The sequence below is a fragment of the Citrus clementina genome, unplaced genomic scaffold, assembly GCF_000493195.1.
Source record: "Citrus clementina cultivar Clemenules unplaced genomic scaffold, Citrus_clementina_v1.0 scaffold_7, whole genome shotgun sequence".
Taxonomy (NCBI): domain Eukaryota; kingdom Viridiplantae; phylum Streptophyta; class Magnoliopsida; order Sapindales; family Rutaceae; genus Citrus; species Citrus x clementina.
The window spans coordinates 19,308,487-19,333,778 of NW_006262075.1; the positions used below are offsets into that span (position 1 = coordinate 19,308,487).

The 25,292-nt window shown below is 36.1% G+C and overlaps 4 protein-coding genes across 5 annotated transcripts; all 4 read left to right on the plus strand.

Moving 5' to 3' along the window:
- The first annotated feature begins 3,120 nt into the window (after positions 1–3,120).
- Positions 3,121–6,561, plus strand: LOC112096860 (probable inactive receptor kinase At5g10020). Of its 2 annotated transcripts, none has more exons than XM_024181053.1 (3): positions 3,121–3,870; positions 4,001–5,122; positions 5,709–6,561. In XM_024181053.1, the coding sequence occupies exons 2-3, from the start codon at positions 5,008–5,010 to the stop codon at positions 6,257–6,259; spliced, it is 666 nt and encodes a 221-aa protein (XP_024036821.1). In that variant the 5' UTR covers positions 3,121–3,870; positions 4,001–5,007; the 3' UTR covers positions 6,260–6,561. The 2 variants fall into 2 exon arrangements, with proteins under 2 accessions (XP_024036821.1, XP_024036820.1); XM_024181052.1 differs by having other exon boundaries at positions 4,004–5,122.
- A 735-nt stretch (positions 6,562–7,296) lies between these two features.
- On the plus strand, positions 7,297–8,445 carry LOC112097016. The gene has a single exon (XM_024181277.1). The coding sequence runs from the start codon at positions 7,297–7,299 to the stop codon at positions 8,443–8,445; it is 1,149 nt and encodes a 382-aa protein (XP_024037045.1).
- Positions 8,446–18,722: 10,277 nt separating this feature from the next.
- LOC112097054 lies at positions 18,723–20,444 on the plus strand. The gene has a single exon (XM_024181354.1). It carries the CDS (start codon positions 18,848–18,850, stop codon positions 19,991–19,993), a length of 1,146 nt encoding a protein of 381 aa, XP_024037122.1. The 5' UTR covers positions 18,723–18,847; the 3' UTR covers positions 19,994–20,444.
- Positions 20,445–20,723: 279 nt separating this feature from the next.
- Positions 20,724–25,097, plus strand: LOC112097017. The gene is made up of 2 exons (XM_024181278.1): positions 20,724–22,090; positions 23,441–25,097. Exons 1-2 carry the CDS (start codon positions 20,943–20,945, stop codon positions 24,636–24,638), a joined length of 2,346 nt encoding a protein of 781 aa, XP_024037046.1. The 5' UTR covers positions 20,724–20,942; the 3' UTR covers positions 24,639–25,097.
- Positions 25,098–25,292: the final 195 nt, after the last annotated feature.

Genomic DNA, 25,292 nt, shown 5'->3' on the forward strand with positions numbered 1-25,292 from the left:
AAAATGCCCAAATTCCAAAAGCTTTGCAATCAAATCCCATTTCTCATTTTTTTTCTCCTCTTTCGGAAACCCAAAATTCTAACACATTCCTCCTCAATTACCTCATCGAAACCCTAAAAATTCCCAAACCACGAGCCCTTGTAATCTCAAAAAAAATACTCTCGCGTTAAATCCCTAGAAAAACCACAAATTGTACGTCAGTTTTTAGTAAAATGTTGGATTCTCTGATACTCACATTCAAGTGACAGTTAATGCAGAACCCCGAATTCTATTCTCTGATATTTGACAAAACCCTTAAACCAAAGATTGAATTTTTCCGGCATCTGGGTTTCATGGTTTTTGATTTGGGTAATTTTGTTTCCAAAAATCCATGTCTTTTAACTGCTAGTTTACAGGAAAAAAAAATGATTCCATGCATTGAAGTTCTTAAGGAAATATTAGTGAATGATACTAATAATGAAGATACCAACGAAACATTGAATTCTTAAAAAATTGTGGCATTGTTGGGTCTCAGCTGTCAAATTTATTTTGTAGTGCAACCTAGGCTATTTTGTTATGAGGAATTTAGACACCTTAATTCACGGGTTTCAGATATGGGATTATCAACAAAATCGAGGATGTTTGTTCATGGATTGCATGCACTTAGTTGCATGAGTGAAGAAACATTTGATATAAAATTGGAATTATTTAGGAGTTATGGATTTTTCCAGCGAAGAGTTCGTTGAAATGTTTAGAAAGACACCTAAAATTGATTAGGTTCTCCGAGGGGAGGTTAAAGACGGGGCTGGAGTTCTGTTTGAAAAAGATTGAATTTGAAAAGGCAGTGTTGGTTCGTTTTCCTATTTGTTTAGCATGTAACATTGAAGATCGGGTGATTCCTCGATATAGGGTTTTTCAAATTATTATATCAAGAGGGATGTTGAAGAAGGAATGTAGAATGCTGCTTTTGAGTGAGGAGAATTTCTTTAGGAAGCTTGAAGATGATGCAGAGGAGTTGTTGCTAACGTACGAGGGCCACAGTTTGGGTTCTTCTTTGAAAGAGGAATCTTGATACAATTATACAAGTTTCAATATGCTAACTATGGCCTATTGGGTCTTTGGGTCATTAGCATTAACTATCGTAATGAAAGTAGTTGTTTTGCCCCCACACAAACTCTCAATGTTGTTGTATTTCGAGATCTGACAAAGAAGGATCTATGTGTAGTCGATAGTTGACGAAAAGGGAAATTTTTTTTACATTCAATGATGCCCTTCGTTGATTTTCGCTTGATGAGTTACGATGAGAGTGTTCGTAGACAGTTCACTGGTCGTTTGGTGTGTTAGCATGTAGAAGAAGAGATCAAAGCATCGAACCAAAAGTGAATTACCCAATGAACTAGCAAAAGGGATATTGAGAAGTGTAAGTTATGTTGCTAACATCGAACAAGTCTAATTTGATGATCTCTGTTCTGGTATAGCTTTAAAATTTGTACATGCCTAAAAAAGCTTCCCTGCTACGCATACAAATTATGGATTTTTCTTTCAAAATTTTTTTAGTAGAGCTCTTCGAGCTCTTTTTTTTTTTTTAATATTGTTATACATGATTGTTACTGATATTACAATTAATGTTTACAAACAGATTATACAACTGAGACCTTTTTCTTGGCATGTACTCTTCTAAACCTCATTATTATTGGTATTACATCAGATATTACAATTAATGTTTACAAACAGATTATACAACTGAAGCATTCTTCTTGGCATGTACTTTTCTGAACCTATGCGTAGATTTTTTTAAATATTTTCTAATATTTGAGGGTGTCCATCCCACTCACATTTCTTGAGAAAGAAATTGTTTCCACTCAATTATTTAAGAGTAATGATACAGCCACAAACTCTTGTACAAACTGACGTGGCATTAATTCATTGGTTGAATGAAAATATAAATTAATAAAAACAAATCATGTGGGCCAAGTGATATTTAATTCAACCAATCTTATCATGCCACATCAGTTTGTACAAAATAAGTTTGTACAAGAGTTTGTGGCTGTATCATTACTCATTATTTAATAATTAAGGGAGGAATGAAACTAACCTCCATAATGCTTTTATGGAGGCTCGAACCCCTTACTCTCAACATTATAAGTGTAAGGACTCTCCGTCAAAGGCCCATTGGTGCTATTCGAGCTCTTTAGTTTGTCACATCAGACCCTGACGGCCCATATCTATCTGCATACCAATTAAATCTCTTATGGTGCATTTATTAAATGAGAATAGAAATGAGATGAAATCAGAATGGGCAGAAATCAGAATGGATTGAAATGAGAGAAGAGAGTAGGAATATAAATAAATTTTTTACTTGAACTATAAGAATCAGAATCAGAATGAGATGAATTGTTATTAATGTGTTTACAAATGAGTTAAATTGTTACAAATTATTAAAAAATCTTTAATTAATTATTATTATAATAATTATTTTATATTTTAATTATCGTGAATATCTACTCAAGAATTACTATTACTATTACTATTAGTATTATTATTAATTATTATTAATAATATATTAATTTATGAATTAATTATAAATTTTTTATCATTGACAATGAAGATAATAATAATATTAACATTAATAATTTATTAATTATAATTTATCATCAAGAAGAAGCGAAGAAGAAGTATGAGGAAGAGGCTAAGTCAGCCGAAGAGCTCATTAATGACAAGAATGAAACTTTCACCCTCACTACAAAATACTTGAGCCATAACCATTTCTTGCTGAGATGGAAGAAACAAGAGACACTGTTGTTATAGTTTAATTTTTGCATGTGCTTGAAAATCATGCTAAATTATTGTTATTCTCAATAGGGGGTTGATTGTGGAGTCATGCACCTGATAGTGCCAGATTACATGCGTTTACTTTTCTTTTCTTTTCAAAAAAAAAAAAAAAGATTACATGCGTTTCTCATTGGAAGATGTGGGCTCTAGCTCTACTGCTCAATTCCTCCCCATAAAAGTTTAACACGTGTGTAGTCGCGCACGTGATCGCGCTTCTCACAATTGGACCTGGTATCACTTGCTAGTAAATCTTGAAGGGAATCTCTTAAGTTGGCATTTAGCATTTGCTAATGTTTTGGTAATGTTTAAACAAGAAAACAAAAATAAGCCTTCAATGATCTTCTTGTTGTGTCTATTTTATTTGAACTGTAAATCTGCCCTTGCCCTTTGCAAGTTGGTTTTAGTCTGCTTGTCACGAATCAATCAACAAACCTGTGACATGAAAGTTTGAAATTAATCATTAATAGACGTGTCAACTGCGAAAGTGGCGATTTTTAAGCGCTATCGCCGCCATCGGTCCTGTAAAACTACCCGTGTTGAGGAACATTTTGGTCCGTAAAAGAGTTTTTGGCTATATAATGAACATTTGGTCAAATTTGCCGCCGTAAAAACCCTTCACCCTTCTTCTGTTTTTTGTTCATTTAAACCCTAGAAACCCCAGTCTCTTAAAAGCCAAAACTGAAAACACCGCTAGCCCCAAAATGCGGAGACTCAATTCATTTCCAAATACCCAAAACTTTGCAATCAAATCCCTTTTCTCATTCTTCTCTTCACTTTCGAAGACCCAGAATACAACCCCCATCCTCCTTAATTACCTAATCGAAACTCTAAAAATCCCCGAATCACGAGCCCTTGTGATCTCAAACAAATACTCTCACATTAAATCCCTAGATAAACCGCAAACTGTGCGTCAATTTTTCCACAATGTCGGATTATCGGATATCCACATTCAGCTGGCAGTTAATGCAACACCCACAATTCTATTCTCCGATATTAACAGGACCCTTAAACCAAAGATTGAGCTTTTTCAACGTTTGGGTTTTGTGGGTTCTGATTTGGGTAAGTTTGTTTCCAAAAATTCATTCCTTTTTTGCTGTTAGTTTGGAGAAAAAATTGATTCCATGTGTTGAAATTATTCAGAAAATATTAGCGGATCGTACTACTAATCAAAATTTGATTGTGTTGTTAGTAGATGCAACTGGATTCTCACAAGGGACCCGGAGAAATCAGGGCTATTAGGAAACATTGAATACTTGAAAAGTTGTGGCATTGTTGGTTCTCGGTTGTCTACTTTATTAATGAGGCAAACTAGGCTATTTTGTTTTGAGGAATTGAAACTTGGACAGCTTGTTTTGCGGGTTTTAGATATGAGATTTTCAATTAACTCAAGGATGTTTGTTTATGGACTGGATGCTCTTTGTTGCTTTAGCGAAGAAACATTTGATAGAAAATTGGATTTATTTTAGAGTTATGGATTTTCCAAAGAAGAGTTCATGGAAATGTTTCGGAGGGCACCTGGAATACTAAGGTCGTCTGAGGAGAGTTTAAAGTCGAGACTTGAGTTCTTTCTGACAGAGATGAATTTAAAAAGTCGGTGTTGGTTCATAATCCGGTTTGTTTAACGCTAAGTATAGAAAATCAAGTGATTCCTCGATATAGGTTTTTTCAGGTTTCAATGGCCTTCCCTTTTAAATTTCAACTCAAATGTTCAACGCCCACCAACTTCCCCGAGCTTCTCAAATGATCACTTGCTTACTTCAAATTCAAGATCATTATATGGGCAGGCAGAGTTTATAACAGAAATTATTGAGCAAACTGATGGAGGGGCTGCCAGTTCGGCATCCGTGAATCCTAATTTGCTTGATAATCATCCTGTAACTTCTGGAAGAAAGTCGTCTCTAGGTTCCCCATTGTCTTCCTCACCCCATTTCATTGAGGTCTGCGAGCAGCCTGTGAGGTTGGATGTGTGTTCACCAGATCGGTTGGCTGGGGAACTGTTCTTCCTGGATGCTTCACTAGCATTCACTGCTGAAGAATTATCTCGAGCCCCTGCAGAAGTGCTTGGCAGAAGCAGCCATGGAACTCTCTATAAAGCCACTCTAGATAGTGGGCATATGTTGACTGTGAAATGGTGGCGGGTGGGACTGGTAAGACATAAGAAAGAATTTGCTAAGGAAGTTAAAAAAAAAAAGATCTATGAGGCATTCAAATATTGTTCCGTTGCGCGCGTATTATTGGGGGCCTGGAGAACAGGAGAGGCTTCTTCTTGCAGATTATATCCAGGGAGACAGCTTGGCCCTACATCTTTACGGTAAGAATTCAAAGGACATTTTTATCTTGTCTTTTAATCATTATTCCCTACCAACTTTCCGGAGTTCTTTTGTCATAGTTCAGCCAACTTTCTTTGTTATAACTATTGTCTGAGTTCTGAATGAGGATGCTTTGCTCTAAATGCATGTTGATGCTGCATGGCGTATCGTTTTTCTTTACTCTGTAGTGTGACATTCATGTCAAAATGGTTTAAATAGATGTTGGATTTCATTATCGTGGCAAGTCTAGTTAAAGAAGGCTTGAGAGCTTGAAGCGGAGTTGGCATATTAGGTTTTTGTTAAGTTAATTGCTCGTTTTGTTGAACCTTCCACAGTCTCAACCCTCAGGGTGAATGTCATATACAAGCTTCTTGAATATGGTCTTTACATAGAGAGCCTCTATTTCTCTAATGGGGGACATTGCAAGCTGTGATGAAGTTGGATAGTTATATTGGTTTAACTTTCATTTTACTTCTTTCATGGGGAATAACCGTTTTTCCTAGCTGATTTATATACATGTGCTTCATAATGTACATGGACTTCTCTCTAACATTTTGTATTATTTGATCCACATATGTGGCAATGCAGAGACTACTCCTTGGAGGTACTCCCCATTGTCATTCATTCAAAGGCTAAAAGTGGCTGTGGATGTTGCTCGATGTCTGTTATACCTTCATGATAGAGGCCTGCCACATGGAAACCTAAAGCCTACACACATACTCCTGGCAGGTCCTGATTATGACGTTCGCCTAACGGATTACGGCCTACACCGCCTTATGACCCCAGCTGGCATTGCGGAGCAGATACTGAATCTGGGAGCACTTAGGTACCGTGCCCCGGAACTCACTACTGCATCAAAGCCAGATCCCTCATTTAAGGCTGATGTGTATGCACTCGGTGTAATCCTGATGGAATTGTTAACAAGAAGAAGTGCCGGTGACATAATCTCTGGCCAGTCGGGAGCTGTGGATCTCACCGACTGGGTTCGGCTCTGTGATCAAGAAGGGCGTGGAATGGACTGTACGGACAGCGACATTGCTGGTGGTGAAGAACCCTCAAAAGCAATGGATGATTTGCTAGCCATATCTATCAGGTGCATTCTCCCTGTAAATGAAAGGCCTAACAGCAAACAAGTCTGATGGTCTTTGTTCTATATCTGCATGAAATTTTTTACATGTGTCTTGGAATTATTTTTTTACCTTGATCCTTGACCAATCCTTGTTTTTTATCCCTTATTTTTTCCTCCCATTAATTGGTTTCTGGCCTTTCGATTACAGGCTAATCATGTCTCCCTTTTTTTTTTTTTTGGGGTCTCGCCGAAAATTTTCTTGTAAAGAAACATCCCCATTGATTATTTTAGTAGTGTTTTGAGTTTGATCTTCAATTGAAAATGGTTCCAAGTCTCAGCGTGCTCGCTTTGTTCAATGACAGGAGAGGCATCATAATTCCTTGTGCCAAATAGATGGGCAAAATTATTTGCTCAGTTTTGCAATATTAATTCTGTTTTCTTGTTGCTCATCTAATTATTGATCTAAACACTGTTTAATAGCAAATCAAATTTAGCATTTTTAAAATTTGAAGGCACGTTCTTTTGATTATAATAATTAGAGCTCAATGCAGGCCCGACAGGCCAACAAAGGAAATTATGATAAAATAAATTCTCACAAGTAAACCGGAAACTCCTGGAAACTCGATTACTCCACCAGAAATTATGAAAACAATAATAAAAAATGAAATTTCATAAAAATAATTATAAAAATTACTCGGAAGTAAGTAAATAGTGAAAATCATCTGGTACTCAAGTTCGTTTAATAACATAAAGAAAGGTTTTTGTTTATTGGATGAGATTTCTTATTACATCTAAGTTTTTTGAAAAATAAAAAAAATAAAAATTTATTTTCCATTATAAATAAAAGCAAAACGCGAGGCTCCATCGTTTTAAGAATAGACACATAAATCTTATATAAACTAAATTTTTTTTTTCAAATAGACAAAAATTTTACAATTTTTTATTTAAAAAACAACTTTATGCATTTTCTCTCCACTTCTCAAAAAAAATTTAAAAAAAAATACAAATGCTCTGTAGTTGTAATGGAGAGAATCAGAAAATGAAAACCCCGGAGTCGCTTTGATGGCCTAAACCCTAATCCCCGTGTCCATTCAAAACAACCCCAAAATGCAGAGAATCAATTCGTCTCCAAATTCCCAAAACCTTGCAATCAAATCCCTTTTCTCATTTTTCTCTTCGCTTTCGGAAACCCAAAATTCAAACGCATTCCTCCTCAATTACCTAACAGAAACCCTAAACATTCCCAAATCACGAGCCCTTGTGATCTCAAACTCAAACCGATACTCTCACATTAAGTCACCCGAAAAACCAGAAAATGTGCGTCAATATTTCCATAATGTTGGATTCTCAGATACCGAAATTCAATTGGCAGTTAGTGTATCACCCCAAATTCTCTTCTCTGATGTTGACAAAACCCTAAAACCAAAGATTGAATTTTTCCAGCACCTTGGTCTTGAGGGTTCTGATTTGGGTAAGATTATTTCCAAAACTCCAAGTCTTCTAACTGTTAGTTTAGAGAAATTGATTCCATGTGTTGAAATTCTTAAGAAAATATTAGTGAATGATACTAATAATGAAGATTTCATTCGTGTTTTTAGTAGATGGAAATGGATTCCTACAGATAAATCAGGGTTGCTAAGAAACATTGAATACCTCAGAAATTGTGGCATTGTTGGGTCTCAGCTGTCAGTGCTATTGGTGAGGCAACCTAGGCTATTTTGTTATGAGGAATCAAAACTTAGACACCTTGTTTCACGGGTTTTAGATATGGGATTTTCAACTAACTCGAGGATGTTTGTTTATGGATTGCAAGCAGTTAGTTACCTGAGTGAAGAAACATTTGATAGAAAATTGGAATTATTTAGGAGCTACGGAATTTCCAAAGAAGAGTTCATTGAAATGTTTCGGAAGGCACCTGGTATACTTGCATCGTCGGAGGAGAGGTTAAAGTTGGGACTTGAGTTCTTTCTGAAAGATATTGAATTTAAAAAGTCGGTGTTGGTTCATAATCCGGTTTGTTTAACGCTAAGTATAGAAAATCGAGTGATTCCTCGATATAGGGTTTTTCAGATTGTTATGCCAAGGGGAATGTTGAATAAGAAATTGAGTTTTGGTTCAATGCTGCTCTTGAGTGAGGAGAACTTCTTGAAGAAGTTTGTGTTGAGGTTTGGAGATGATGCAGAGGAGTTGTTGCTAGCTTACAAGGGCCACGGTTTGGGCTCTTCTCATAAAGAGAATCTTGAGACAACCATATAAGTTTCAATAAATTAACTATCGGCTTTTGCAATCTTTGGGTCATTAGCATTAACTATTTCAATGAGAGTTGCTGTTCTATTTCGAGATCGGGCAGAGAAGGATTTGAGAGCGTAGTTAAAAGTTGATGAAAAATGGGAAATCTCCAGTGGTTTCACTTAATGAGGTTGCATGAGAGTTTTGGCGAAGGTTCACTGGCCTTTCTGTGTGGTAGCATATAGAAGAAGAGATCAAAGCATTGAACGAGAAGTCAATTACCCTTAAACAAGCGAAAGAAATTTTGAGGAGAGTAAGTTCTGTTACTAACATCAGACAAGTCTAATTTTATGATATGTGTATCTATTTGCTAGAGAATTTGTACAAGCATAAGAAAGTTTCCCTGCTGCGGTAAATGATTATGGATATTTTCCTTCAAAATTATTTTGTCTCATGGGACGTCTGTATGCACATCATTTAAATCTCTTAGATCATTTTAATTTTCCAAATTATTCCTATCCTAGTTGCAGTAGAAAGATAAGACTGAACCAGCTGAATTGTTCGTGAATGCACCCTGACTACGAAATTTTTGGGCAATAACCAATTTTGCTCGTGCCAGCGAGCAAGACAGAAGAAATTAGGAGAGTGGGGTTACAGATTTTTTGTACGTGATTGAAAATTAAGCAAATTTATGTTACTCTACTTATTTTGTTCTGGCATAGGTTTTGTTATATTATTATTTGTGAAATTTTTTTCTTATTCTTTTTACCTTTAAATAAATGTTCAGTTGTTTGGTAGTGTAGTGCTGTGACTCTTAAATCATAGCTGCTAGCTCTAGAAATAAAAATTTATAGTGTTTGGTAAAATATGATTTTTAAGTAATAATTGTGACAAAAATAGTACGGGTATTGCAAACTTTTCATCAAATAAATGTGGGACAAAATCACATAGCCGTGGTTTTTCAATGGTACTGAACTAAATTTAAATGTGCTTCCCAAAAGTTATCGATTTGAATCTGATGGAGTACTTTTTTTGCACATCATCTTTAAATCTACATCCGTATTATCAAATTTGAGAGATCTAATTTGTAACAATGAATAACTTAAAATATGCTCAAACTAAATAACTTGAACGTCAATGCTATTCACGTTTACCATTGGAGAATAAACTGTAAATTATTTTTCAATTATGTCAAGACATTGTCAAATTGTCCATTTGTGCAAAAATCAAAAGCAAGAATGTGTTGGATTTTTTTTTTTTCCTAACGAAAAATACTGTAGGAATGATAAGAGATTTTTCTAGGGGTGGACACGATTCGGTTCGGTTCGGATCGAAATTAAGTAGAACCGATTTAAATCAGTTATTTTATAAAAAGAACTGAATAAGAACCAAACTCAATAAGAACCGAACTCAAACGGATCAGTTCGGTTCGGTTCGATTTTTTCAGTTCTGGGCCTATTTTGAATTTTCAAATTTTTAGCCCATTGGACCTTATGAATGTAATAATTTTTTTCAACAATTAGTTCATCCTAATTTCATTACAAATATTAACAATAAATACAAAGTATTCAAAACACATTTTATCACTAATATCTAACTAACTATTAATAAGATACTCACAAAATATGAAATATTAAAATTTCAAAATACATAACCAAACTCCAATACTCTATCTATATAAACATAATCATAATGTTGTAAAGGCAAATAAAAATAACAACTATTACAACTTACAATATAAAATAAAAAGAAAATTTAGAAACAAACGCCAACAAGTTTATGTACTCCTGATTGTGTGATTGGGGTGGGTGATTTGGATTTGGTTTTGATTTTGAATCTTTGATTTTAGCTTTAGGGTTTATTTTGGGGGAAATGAAGATTTACGAAATTGTAACGTATATATACTCCGAATTGTGTGTATGCAAGTTTATGTTAGTTATCTTACACAATCAGTTAAAAATTAATACATGTTGATTTGAATAAAATCTAAAAATAATTCGGTTTTTCGGTTAAACTAAGTGAACCAAATACCGAACCGACATTTCATTTTTTTATAAATGATATATTTTGATTTTTTTAAAAATAAAAACCGATCCGAATTAGAAAAAACCGTCGGTTCGGTTCGGTTTTTTTAAGACCACGGTATTTTTTTGCCCACCCCTAGATTTTTCCATAAGAAAAACCCAAAAAGATACGCAAATTATATGTACTCTCTCCTCTTCTTGTCCTTATAGAAAAGGAGAATCAAGGAGTTTTGGCTATGAAAAAATAAAAATTTGGACAAAATATGCCGCCTTCTGATGAAATCCTTAATTCTACTTATTTCCTGTTCATTTTAAGCCCTCAATCTCTCAAACTGAAACACACTTGTCCCCAAAATGCAGAGAATCAATTCATTTCCAAATTCCAAAAGCTTTGCAATCAAACCCCATTTCTCATTTTTCTCTTCTCTTTCGGAAACCCAAAATTCTAACACTTTCCTCCTCAATTACCTCATCGAAACCCTAAACATTCCCAAACCTCGAGTCCTTGTAATCTCAAACAAATACTCTCGCGTTAAAGCCCTTGAGAAACCACAAATTGTAAGTCAGTTTTCGCAAAATGTTGGGTTCTCTGATACTCACATTCAAGTGACAGTTAATGCAGAACCCCAAATTCTATTCTCTGATGTGGACAAAACCCTTAAACCAAAGATTGAACTTTTCCAGCATTCGGGTTTCATGGGTTCTGATTTGGGTAATTTTGTTTCCAAAAATCCATGTCTTTTAACTGCTAGTTTAAAGGGGGAAAAATGATTCCATGCATTGAAGTTCTTAAGGAAATATTAGTGAATGATACTAATAATGGAGATATCTTTCGTGTTGTTGGTAGATAGAACGGGATTCTTACCGATAAATCGGGGTTGCTAAGAGACATTGAATTCTTCAAAAATTGTGGCATTTTGTTATGAGGAATTGAAAATTAGACACCTTAATTCACGGGTTTCAGATATGGGATTATCAACTAAATCGGGGATGTTTGTTCATGGATTGTGTGCACTTAGTTGCATGAGTGAAGAAACATTTGATATAAAATTGGAATTATTTAGGAGTTATGGATTTCTCCAGAGAAGAGTTCGTTGAAATGTTTAGAAAGATTGAATTGGAAAAGGCGGTGTTGGTTCGTTTTCCTATTTGTTTAGCATGTAACATTGAAGATCGGGTGATTCCTCGATATAGGGTTTTTCAAATTATCATGTCAAGAGGGATGTTGAAGAAAGAATGTAAAAGGCTGCTTTTGAGTGAGGAGAATTTCTTTAGGAAGTTTGTGTTGAGATTTGAAGATGATGCAGAGGAGTTGTTGCTAACGTACGAGGGCCACAGTTTGGGTTCTTCTTTGAAAGAGCAATCTTGATACAATTATACAAGTTTCAATATGCTAACTATGGCCTATTGGGTCTTTGGGTCATTAGCATTAGCTATTGCAATGAAAGTAGTTGTTTTGCCCCCACACAAACTCTCAATGCTGTTGTATTTCGAGATCTGACAGAGAAGGATCTGTGTGTGGCTGATAGTTGACGAAAAAGGAAATTTTTTTACATTCAACAATGCCCTTCGGTGATTTTCGCTTGATGAGTTAAGATGACAGTTGATATGACTGAATAAAGTGGTGGGATAAGTATAAATTGTGGGGATAAAAATTCATTAGAGAAAGGGTCGGATAAGGATGGGCTATCAAGATAAGTTTGTTGGGGAAATAGTTTAGACTTTGTGTTTGAGTAGGAGTGTGTAATAAAGCTGACTCTACAATAACTTTTTATTATTTATATGTATCTGACAAAAGTAGAGGCGTGAAAGACAACTATCTTAATATTTCAATTTCAAGAAAGAGGAAATCACCTTGGAAGTGGGATGCTAGTTTAATATTCTTGTGTTTTTTCTTCCAATTCATATCATTGGTATCAGAGCGGTTCATTCTGCCCTGAGTGAAGGTGATAATGGCTGATGGGACTATAACACAAGAGGTTCAACGCATAGATGAAGCTATTCGACAATTAAAAGAAAATTAAGATAGACAGGCTGCTGATTTGAAAGAGCTAAAGAAGACAACTACTGACATCAAGGAATTGAAGCAGATGATGAGTACCGTAATTACAAAGTACGAAGAGCTTGCTTCGTTCGTGACAGGGGACAACATATGTGAATCTTCTGCCAATTCCGCAAAATGAACTGAAGGGCACCGATAATACATTTCAACAAAATATGCTAAGTTGGATTTTCCACGGTTTGATGGTGATGATCCAAGTGGGTGGATTTACAAATGTGAAAGATTCTTTAATTTTTATGCCATAGAGGAAGATGACAAATTATCCGTGGCTTCTATTTATATGGAGGGAAGAGCTTTGGATTGGTTCCAAGGGTACGAAACCTCTAAGCCTAAGATCACTTGGAAGGGATTTATTAAAGATCTTATATTGCGCTTTAGTCCTAGGAGATATGATGATCCAGTCGGTCAACTCACAAAGCTAAGACAGTCAGGCACAATACAACAGTATCAACAGTAATTCGAGGCTTTGGTGGTCAAAACACAAGGTTTATTTAAAGAGTTTTTTGTGAGTTGTTTTGCAAGTGGATTACGTGAGGAGCTGCGGAATGGGGTATTACTATTTGAACCAACAACTTTAGTTTAAGCCATGAGTTTGACACGTATGCAGGAAGAGACAATGAATGCAATAGTTAGTCGTGTAAAGCTTTCCAATTCAAATGCGACCATTAAAACAAATCATATGTCAGACTAATTCGTCCATCCCAAGACCAACCTTAAAGAAAGAATACCCGCTGTACGGCGGATTTCACAGGCAAAAATGAATGAGCGAATGGCAAAAGGATTGTGCTACACTTGTGATGAAAAGTATTTTCATGGCCATCGTTGTAAAAAGTTGTTGTTGTTTATCATTGAAGGAGAATAGTCTTTTGGAGATGAAGACAAAGTTGGAGTTGTACAAAAAGAAATAGAATCAGAACCATCCATAGAAGAACTGACTGAACCCATAATATCCTCACATGCCTTGGTTGGTTTAAACTCTTATCAAGCAATACGAGTTAAAGGGTATATTAGCCGAAAGCCAGTGATAATACTTATTGACTCGGGTAGTACACATAATTTTCTTAACCCGGTGGTTGCAAAGCGGACAAGCTGTTTAGTGGAACAAACCAATCATTTTTCAGTGACTGCTGCAGATGGTGCACAAATAACAAGTTCAGCCATTTGCAAAAAAATGCAATGGGTTATGTATGGCACTATATTTGAAGCCGATATGAGATTGTTGCCTCTTGGTGGGTGTGACTTAGTGCTTGGTGTAGAATGGTTGGCTGAGTTGGGACCAATCGTGTGGGATTTTAAAATTTTGAAAATGGAATTTACGACAAAAGGAAAGAGACATGTGCTACGGGGGTCAACAGCTGGACCTATGAAATTGGTGGAGACAAATCGAGTGAGGCATTTGTTACTATGATACAGTCATGGGCTATGGCACAGTTATGTTCCATCTACCTAAATTCGGCATTTGGAACTGTTCACTCTGAGGTATGCCTTAAACCTGACTTGGAAAAATTACTAAGTTAATTTGAATTTATTTTTTCAGAACCTAGAGGCTTACCACCAACAAGAGCACAAGATCATAAAATTCCATTGAAGCCAGGCTGTTCAACAGTAAATGTACGGCCTTATAGATATCCTTATTTTCTAAAGAATGAAATTGAGAAGATTGTTTGAGAGATGCTTGAAGCAGGTACCATTCGAACAAGTGTGAGTCATTTCTCTTAACCAGTGCTCCTAGTGAAAAAAAAAGATGGTACGTGGTGCACGTGTGTCGATTACAGAGCCCTCAATAAGGAAACAATTAAAGACAAATTTTCAATTCTGGTGATTGATGAACTATTGGATGAACTTAATAGTGCCGGATACTTCTCTAAATTGGACTTACAGTCTGGATATCACCAAATTCGCATGCACTCTAGTGACATTAAAAAAACAGCTCGTCGAACTCATGAAGGCCATTATAAGTTTCTAGTAATGCCATTTGGGCTAGCAAACGTGCCATCAACATTTCAGAGTGTTATGAATGAGGTATTTCGCCCCCACCTTCACAAGTTTATATTGGTGTTTTTTGACGATATTTTGGTGTACAGTAAGGATTGGGAAAGCCATATATGCCACCTCCAGACAACTCTTTCATTATTACAACACCAACAGTTTTTTGTTAAGCGGTCAAAATGTATGTTTGGGCAACAACAACTAGAATATTTGGGACACATAATTTCTCATGAAGGGATTACTGCGGATCCGAAAAAAGTTGCTGGTATGCAAGCCTGGCCTCAGCCTACAAGTTTGAAGTCATTAAGAGGATTTTTGGGGTTAACAGGATACTACAGGAGATTTGTCAGAGACTACGATAAGATAAGTAAGTCTCTCACTGATTTGCTTAAAAAAGACAATTTTGTGTGCACACCTGCAACTACAGAATCATTTGAACAATTAAAGCGTGCTATGACAACTACATCAGTTTTAGCCATGCCTGATTTCAATAAGGTTTTTGTGGTGGAATGTGACGCATCTGAAAGCGGAATCGGCGCAATACTGATGCAAGAAGCAAAACCCATTGCTTTTATCAGTAAGGCCCATTCTAACAAAAATCTAGGCCTCTCAACTTACGAAAAAGAATTATTGGCAGTAGTATTTACAATTACCAAATGGAGACCTTACTTGATGGGGCAACATTTCAAGGTAAAGTCCGATCACATTTGCTTGAGTCAAGAATTACTACACCTGTACAACAAAAATGGCTAACCAAATTGCTAGAATATGATTTTGAGATTATATATCGAAGTGGTCAAGAAAACAAGGTGGCAGATGCTTTATCTCGAAAATTTAAAGATCAAGTGTTAGCATTAGCTATAACTTTCCTAGTCTCTGACTGGCTGGAACAATTGAAGCATGAATGGCAAGTTGATCAGCAAGCCATTGAGCTAATTAGACGTGTGCAAACTAACCCAAAAGCAGTACCTGGTTTCACTCTAGATCAAGATTGGATCCTCTATAAAGGGCGGTTATGGGTTGGACCGAACTCTCCCCTCAGATCTCAAATCTTATTTGAGGCACATAATGATCCTTGTAGAGGTCATTCTGGAGTTTAAAAGACATTGCACCGAATCAGACGAAGTTTCTGTTGGAAGGGTCTCCACCAAGATGTCTACAAGTATGTTATTGAATGTGATACATGCCAGAGAAATAAAAATGAAACAGTGGCTGTGCCTGGCCTACTTCAGCCATTACCTATACTAGAGTGCCCATGGACTAATATTTCCATGGATTTTATAGAAGGACTCCCCCTTTCACATGGTAAGGATGTAATATTTGTAGTAGTTGATCGACTCAGCAAATACTCTCATTTCATTCCACTCAAGCATCCTTACACTACCTTAGAAGTAGCTCAAGTCTTTATGGACAATGTTTTCAAGCTACACGGGCTCCCAAAAACAATAGTAAGTGACCGTGATCCCATTTTCACTAGCAAATTTTGGCAGAGACTTTTCAACATCTATGACACTAAACTTTTAATGAGTTCTGCATACCATCCCCAAACGGATGGCCAAACTAAAGTGATCAATCGTTGTTTGGAGCAGTATTTAAGATGTATGACAGGAGACAAGCCAAAGGAATGGGTTTATTGGCTACCCATGGCTAAGTATTGGTTCAATACAAATTTTCACACTGCTACAAAGATCACACCATTCGAAGCGGTGTATGGAAGAGTTCCACCTTCATATGTTATGTATAATCCATGAGATTCAAATGTAAACTCACTGGATTGGAGTTTGCAAGATCGTGATAAGATGATACGGTTACTCAGAGAAAATCTAATTCAGTCCCAACATCGAATGAAGCAGATTGCAGATGCCAAACGCAAGGATCGAGAGTTCAAAGTTAGTGATCTAGTCTTCCTCTGTTTGCAACTGTTTCGCCAAGCCTCGATTGCTTTGAGGGGCAATAGAAAGTTAGCTCCAAAATACTATGGACCTTTTCCAGTCCAAGCCCGAGTCGGACATGTGGCTTACAAATTACAGTTACCAACAGGTTCATCAATTCACCCAGTATTTCATGTTTCATGTCTCAAAAAGAAGTTGGGTAGCTGGTTATCTTCGCTTCCACATCTTCCACTGGTGGATGCTGATGGGCGCTTTCGTATCGAGCCTGTAGCAGTACTGGACGGATGCATGGTTACAAAAAATAATAAGCTTGTCACTCAAGTCTTGGTTTAGTGGTCAAATGCAAGTCCAGAAGATGCTACCTGGGAAACACTGTATGACCTCAGACAAAAGTATCCGAATTTTTCGCCTTGAGGACAAGTCTAACTTGAGGGGGATGGAGTGATATGACTGAATAAAGTGGTGGAATAAGTATGAATTGTGGGGATAAAAATTCATTAGAGAAAAGGCCGGATAAGGATGGGCTATTAAGATAAGTTTGTTGGGGGAAATAGTTTAGACTTTGTGTTTGAGTAGGAGTGTGTAATAAAGCTAAATCTACAACAACTTTTTATTATTTATATGTATCTGCCAAAAGCAGAGGCGTGAAAGACAACTATCTTAATATTTCAATTTCAATAAAGAGGAAATCCCCTTGGAAGTGGGATGCTAATTTAATATTCTTGTGTTTTTTCTTCCAATTCATATCAACAATGTTCATGGATAGTTCACTGGTCGTTTGGTGTGGTATCATGTAGAAGAAGAGAACAAAGTACGAACTAAAAGTGAATTACCCAATGAACTAGCAAAATGGATTTTGAGAAGCGTAAGTTATGTTGCTAATATCAGGCGAGTCTAATTTGATGATCTCTGTTCTAGTTCAGCTTTAAAATTTGTACATGCCCAAAAAAGCTTCCCTACTATGCAACAAATTATGGATTTTTATTTCAAAATTTTTTAGTAGAGTTGTTCGAGCTCTTGATATTGTCACCTTAGACCCTGACGCCCCATATTTATCTGCACACTAATTAAATCTCTTACGATGTATTTACTAAATGTGAATAAGAATGAGATGAAATCATAATGAGCAAGAGTCGAAATGAAAATAAAGAGTCGGAATAAAAATAAGTTTTTTACTTGAATTATAAGAATCAGAAGTAGAATGAACTGAATTCTCATTAATGTGTTTACTTTATATTGGATCTGGAATGTGTTTACTTTATATTGGATCTGGAATGAGTTGAATTGTTACAAATTACTAAAATATCATTTATTAATTATTGTTATAATTATTATTTTATATTTTAATTATCGTGATTATCTATTCAAGAATTATTATCAGTCTTATTATTATTATTAATTATAGCTAATAATATATTAATTATAAAAATTTTATCATTAACAATAAAGATAATAATAATATTAACATTAATATCTAATAATTTATTAATTATAATTTATCATTAAGAAGAAGAAGAAGAAGTATGAGGAAGAGGCTAAGTCAGCCGAAGATCTCATTAATGGCAAGAATGAAACTTTCACCCTCACTACAAAATATTTGAGCCATGGTCACTGCGGCACTTAGATGGAAGAAATAAGAGACACTGTCGTTATACTATTTTTGTGTTAAAGAATTTTTGCAAGTGCTTGAAAATCAAGCTAATTTATTGTTATTCCCAATAGGGGGCTGATTGCGGAGTCTTGCACCTTATAGTGCGAGATTACATACATTTCTCATTGGAAGATGTGGTCTCCACAACTCAACTCCTCCCTACAAAAGTTTGACACGTGTGTAGTCGCGCAACTAATCATAATTCTCTCAATTGGACCTGAAATCACTTGCTGGTAAATGTTTAAATAAGGAAACATGGAAGCCTTCAATGATCTTGTTGTGTCTATTTTATTTGAACTTTAAATTTGCCCTTAGCCTTTGCAAGTTGGTTTTAGTTTGCGGAGCTTGTCATCTTATATTAAATAACTATTTTATGATCGTTTGATGAAAATACAACGACCGTAAAAAATTAAAATTATGTTACTTTATATTTTTATAATTATTTGATTTTTATTTACGGGTTGTAGGACACTTTTATACATTATATTATTATTATTATTACGTAAGCTAACAAGTCCACTTATCATGAATCAATCAACAAACCTGTGATATGAAAGTTTGAAATTAATCATTAATACACGTGTCAACTGCAGAAGTGGCGACTCTTGAGCGCGCCGCCGCTATCAGGCCGTGTCAAGCGACCCGTGTTGAGGAACATCTTGGGCCGTATTTTTGGCTATATAGTGAACATTTGGTCAAATTAGCCGCCGTTCTGATAAAACCCTTCGCCCTTCTTCTGTTTTTTGTTCATTTAAACCCTAGAAACCCGAGTCTCTTAAAAGCCAAAACTGAGAACACCGCTAGTCCCAAAATGCGGAGACTCAATTCATTTCCAAATTTCCAAAACTTCGCAATCAAATCCATTTTCTCATTCTTCTCTTCACTTTCGAAGACCCATAATACAAACCCCATCCTCCTTAATTACCTAATCGAAACCCTAAAAATTCCCGAATCACGAGCCCTTGTGATCTCAAACAAATACTCTCACATTAAATCCCTAGAAAAACAGCAAACTGTGCGTCAATTTTTCCGCAATGTTGGGTTATCCGATAACCACATTCAGCTGGCAGTTAGTGCAACACCCAAAATTCTATTCTCCGATATTAACAAGACCCTTAAACCAAAGATTGAGCTTTTTCAACGTTTGGGTTTTGTGGGTTCTGATTTGGGTAAGTTTGTTTCCAAAAATTCATTCCTTTTAGCTGTTAGTTTGGAGAAAAAATTGATTCCATGTGTTAAAATTATTCAGAAAATATTAGCAGATCGTACTACTAATGAAAATTTGATTCGTGTTGTTAGTAGATGCAACTGGATTCTCACAAGAGACCCAGAGAAATCAGGGCTATTAAGAAACATTGAATACTTGAAGAGTTGTGGCATTGTTGGTTCTCAGTTGTCTGCTTTATTAGTGAGGCAAACTAGGCTATTTTGTTTTGAGGAATTGAAACTTAGACAGCTTGTTTTGCGGCTTTTAGATATGGGCTTTTCGACTGACTCTAGGATGTTTGTTCATGGATTGGATGCACTTTGCTGCTTTAGCGAAGAAACAGTTGATAGAAAATTGGATTTATTTAGGAGCTATGGATTTTCCAAAGAAGAGTTCATGGAAATGTTTCGGAGGGCACCTGGAATAATTAGGTCGTCTGAGGAGAGTTTAAAGTCGAGACTTGAGTTCTTTCTGAAAGAGATCAAATTTAAAAAGTCGGTGTTGGTTCATAATCCAGTTTGTTTAACGCTAAGTGTAGAAAATCGAGTGATTCCTCGATATAGGGTTTTTCAGATTGTTATGTCAAGGGGAATGTTGAAGAAGGAATTGAGTTTTCGTTCAATGCTGCTCTTGAGTGAGGAGAATTTCTTGGAGAAGTTTGTGTTGAGTTTTGGAGAAGATGCAGAGGAGTTGTTGCTAGCTTACAAGGGCCACAAGTTGGGTTCTTCTGGAGAACAACAATTACAATGAGGGTTTTTGTTTTTCCTTGCACAAACCTTGTGGTCCTGGGCATTTTAAGGCCCTGTGACAGAAGGATCTGAGGGTAGCTGGTACTATGCACTGAAAACATCTAGTGGTTTGTTTCATCATCATGAAGCGGTTTCTGGGCATTTTAATGTTCTTTCTGCTATGTGTTTGAGCAGCAGAGTTTACGCGGATAGTTTACTTTTGGTTAGGTGGTGTGTTGGAGAAGAGATCAAAGCATTAAACGAGAAGTGAATTACCGTAAAAGAGCTCTGCTGGAGATAAGTTCTGTACCAAAATCAGACAAGTCTTAGATGATCTCTGTTCTGTATCTCTGTTCCTTTTTTCTTTTTCCCTCACTGAAAATTTTCTTGCAAGGAGAGATCTCCATTGATTATTTTGATGTTGTTTGAGTTTGATCTTCAGATGAAAATGATTACGATTTTTCTTTTTTAAATTTTATTTGTGTGTTCTCAAACATGTTTAATGCCGAGAGAGGCATAGTTGCTAATGGCAAGTGGGTGGGGGCTATTTGCACCCTAAAACATACACTTTTAGAACACTGCATTCCATAACCGAAGAAGTTCAGTTACAAATATGGATGAATAGCATGAGTCGAATCATCCGGCCATACCCCCAAATAACCAACAGAATAGCTAAATATGCCCGAAACCTATCAGAAGGCTTGATATATTTGAACAATAAATACTTGTAAAATCTAATGTTAAAACCTGTATCGATCATCGAAATTTGCCTTGCTCCATGGCACGTCTTTCGCACTTGACATTCTACCCAACGTCACATTCACATTTTGGCCTTGTTCGTTTGGCCATGTTCGTTTGGCCAAATTCTAAATCTAATTGCCCTTCCGAAATCCTTAAGCTATTTGTCGTTAATTTAAGCCCAAAAACCCTAAACTTTCGAAAGTCAATACTGAAAAGACTGTAGTCCCAAAATGCAGAGACTCAATTCATTCCGAAATTCCCAAAACTTTGCAATCAAATCCTTCTTCTCATTCTTCTCTTCCGTTTCGAAAACCCCAAATACAAACTCCATCTTCCTCAATTATTTAATCGAAACCGTAAATATTCCCAAATCACGAGCCCTTGTGATCTCAAACCAATTCTCACGCATTAAAACCCTTGAAAAACCGCAAACTGTGTCTCAATTTTTGCACAGTGTTGGATTCTCTGACACCCACATTCAATTGGCAGTTCATACAAAACCCACTATTCTCTTCGCTGATGTTAACAAAACCCTTAAACCAAAGATCGCATATTTCCAGCAGCTGGGCCTCGTGGGTTCTGATTTGGGTAAGTTTATTTCCAAGTATCCAAATGTTTTAACTGCTAGTTTAGAGAGAAAATTGATTCCATGTGTTGAAATTCTTAAGAAAATTTTAGCGGAGGACTCTAATAATGAAGATTTGATTCGTGTTATTCGTAGAATGAGTTGGGATCTTGTGGTAATAGACCCGGAGAAATCGGGGTTGTTAAGAAACATTGAATACTTGAAAAGCTGTGGCATTGTTGGGTCTCAGCTGTCAATGTTATTAGTGAGGCTACCTAGGCTATTTTGTTTTAATGATTTGAAACTTAGACAGCTTGTTTTGCGGGTTTTAGATATGGGCTTTACGACTGACTCTAGGATGTTTGTTCATGGATTGGATGCACTTTGCCGCTTGAGTGAAAAAACATTTGATAGAAAATTGGATTTATTTAGGAGCTATGGATTCTCAAAAGAAGAGTGCATTGAAATGATTAGGACAGCACCTAGATTGCTTAGTGCGTCGGAGGAGAGGTTGAAGTCTGGACTTGATTTCTTCTTGAAAAAGATTGAATTTGGAAAGGCGGTGCTGGTTCGTATGCCCTGCTGCATGATGTACAGCATTGAAAATCGAGTGATTCCTCGATATAGGGTTTTTCAAATTGTTATGGTGAGGAGGATGTTGAAGAAGGATTGGAGTTTTCCTTCAGTACTGGTTTTGAGTGAGGAGAATTTCTTGAACAAGTATGTGCTGAGTTTTGGAGATGATGCAGAGGAGTTGTTGCTAGCTTACAAGGGCCACAAGTTGGGTTCTTCTTCTAAAAAACAACTATTTCAGTGAGGGTGGTTTTTCTGCCTGACGCAAATCCACAGGTCTGATGTTTTTTCAGGCCCTATAACAGGACTATCCAAGAGTAGCTTATGGTATGCAAGAACAATATCAAGTGGCTTGTTTCACAATCATAAAGTGGTTTCTTCTGGGCATTTCAACGTTCTTGCTGCTTTGTGTTTGCTGGCATCAAATGAATGGTGAATTTCCTTTAAAAGAGCACTGCTGGAGATAAATGTAAGCTCGGTGCCAATATTAGACAAGTCTTTGATGATCTCTGTTCTATACCTGCTTGAAATTTTGCTTGTATGTCTTGGAATTACACTTTTTCTTCCTTGACCCAATTCTTGTTAATTCATCTCGTTTGAGCCTTCCTGTTTCGGGTTAATCTCTCTCTCTCTCTCTCTTTTCTTTTTTCCAACTGAAAACTTCCAATTTCGTGTTAATCATTTTCTTTTCAACTGAAAATTTTCTTGCAGGCAAACACTTAAATTGATTATTTTGATGTTGTTTGAGTTTGATCTTCAATTGAAAATGATTCTAATTCTTTTGTGTACTCAAATGTGTTTAATGCTGAGAGAGAGGCATAGTTCCTAATGGCAAATGGGTAGTAAGGAACTATGGTAGCTTAAAGATGTCACATTATTGATTCATCGTCACATTATTTGATTCATCTACTTCTCCAAATGAAGAATCTTCATGCAACTTTCCTCTCTGGGACATTTTGAAGACTGCGCAAGTAACAAGAAGTTATTTTTCAGTTGCATAACTAACACTATCCTGCCTAATGTGGCCGTATAACATCAGCAGTAAAGAAATTTTATGGTACCTGAAATTGTCACTTTTAAAATGCTTTCCCTAGTTCTCATGATGTTTAGATCTTGTAAGTGTTTCCTATAACTTGAGATTGAGTTGCAATTTTTAATTAGTTAGTTTATAGTTTGGTTTTTATTTTCTGATAATAAAATTTCATACAGTGAAGCTAAATTTTGAATTTTGAACATACCGTCAAATATTGATTCAAGATCTACGTGATGATGTAAGTTGGGGTTCAGGAATGGAGAATTGGAGAACCATCATGTGTGTGTAGTAAATTAAGTCGGTAACTCCCATTTTAATTGCCAGATTAAAAAACTTTTGAAGTACCGGGTTTTTTTAACTTACAGAAAGGCTTATGTGAGATCAAAATTTACATCTTATATAATTTTTTAAGGAGTTTTTGTACTTTTCTAAAAATTAATTAATTAAAATTGTGTGCTAATATTTTCAATTAAGTTAACTATAATATGTATTTTTTTCTCTCCTGATTTTTAACCCAAAAATAATAATAATAATAATAATAATAATGAAAAGAAAAGAAAAACAAAAAACAAGGAAAGCCCTAACATCCTAATCCCGCTCTCCAGCGGAAACAGTCCCAAAATGCAGAGACTCAAACTCAATCCATTTCCAAATTCCCAAAACTTTGCGATCAAATCCCTTTTCTCCTTTTTCGCTTCTCTTTCGAAGACCCCAAACTCGACAAACTTCATCTTCCTCAATTTCCTAATCAAAACCCTAAACATTCCAAAATCACGAGCTCTTCCGATCTCGAACAAATTCTCACGCATTAAATCCCTTGAAAAACCGGAAACCGTGCGTCAATTTTTGCACAATGTTGGATTCTCTGATACCCACATTCAATTGACTGTTACTTCAAGACCTACAATTCTATTCTCTGATGTTGACAAAACGCTAAAACCAAAGATTGAATTTTTCCAGCATCTGGGTCTTGTGGGATCTGATTTGGGTAAGTTTATTTCCAAAAATCCATCTCTTTTCGCTGCTAGTTTAGAGAGGAAATTGATTCCTTGTGTCGAAATTCTTAAGAAAATTTTAGTGGATGACTCTAATAATGAAGATTTGACTCGTGTTTTTCGTAGATGCTGTTGGAATCTGATAATGGACACAGAGAAATCAGGGTTGTTAAGGAACATTGAATACCTGAAAAGTTGTGGCATTGTTGGGTCTCAGCTCTCAATGTTATTAGTGTGGCAACCTAGGCTATTCTGTTACAAGGAATTGAAAATTAGACACCTTGTTTCGCGGCTTTTAGATATGGGATTTTCAACTAACTCGAGGATGTTTGTTTATGGATTGGTTGTACTTAGTTGCTTGAATGAAGAAACATTTGGTAGGAAATTGGAATTATTTAGGAGTTACGGGTTCTCAAAAGAGGAAGTTCTACAAATGTTTCGGAAGGCACCTTTAATACTTAAGGCGTCTGAAGAGAGGTTACAGTTGGGACTTGAGTTCTTTCTGAAAGAGATTGAATGTGAAAAGTCAGTGTTGGTTCGTATTCCGATTTGTTTAGCGTGTAGTATTGAAAACCGGGTGATTCCTCGATATAGGGTTTTTCAAATTATTATGTCAAGGGGGATGTTTAAGAAGGATTGTAGTTTTCCTTCGATGCTGCTTTTGAGTGAGGGTAATTTCTTGCAGAAATTTGTGCTGAGTTTTGGAGATGATGCAGAGGAGTTGTTGCTATCTTACAAGGGCCACAAGTTGGGTTCTTGATCTGGAGAGGAACTATTGCAGTGAGGGTAGTTGTTCTGTGTTAACCAAACCTCTAAGGCCGGTGTATTTTCAGGCCCTGTAATAGAAGGGTCCGAGGGTAGCTGATAGTATGCAATGATAACATCAAATGGATTTCTTCACCTATCATGAATTGGTTTCTGGGCATTTCAATGTTCCTTCGGCCATGCGTTTGAGCACCAGAGATTTCGTAGATAGTTTTACTGCTTATTTGGCTAGGTAGCATATTGAAGAAGAGATCGAAGCATCGAACAAAAACTGAACTACCCTGTAAAATAGCTCTGCCGGCGATGAGCGTAAGTTCTGTACCGATATCAGATATGTCTTTGATGATCTCGGTTATGTATCTGCTTGAAATTTTGCTGGTGTTTCTTGGATTTATATCTGTTCGTTGTTCCTTGACCCAAATCTTGTTTATTCATCGATCATTTTTTTTCAAATAAAATTTCCTGCAAGGAAATACCTCAATTGATTATTTTCAGTAGTTTTTCTCACGGTTTGAGTTTGATCTTCAATCGAAAATGATTCCAATTCTTTGTGTTCTCAATATGTTTAAATGACGGGAAGAGAGGACGCAAAACGAAAAGTGTTTAGCCAATGACAATACCAAACCCACTCCAGAGGGTCACATTAAAT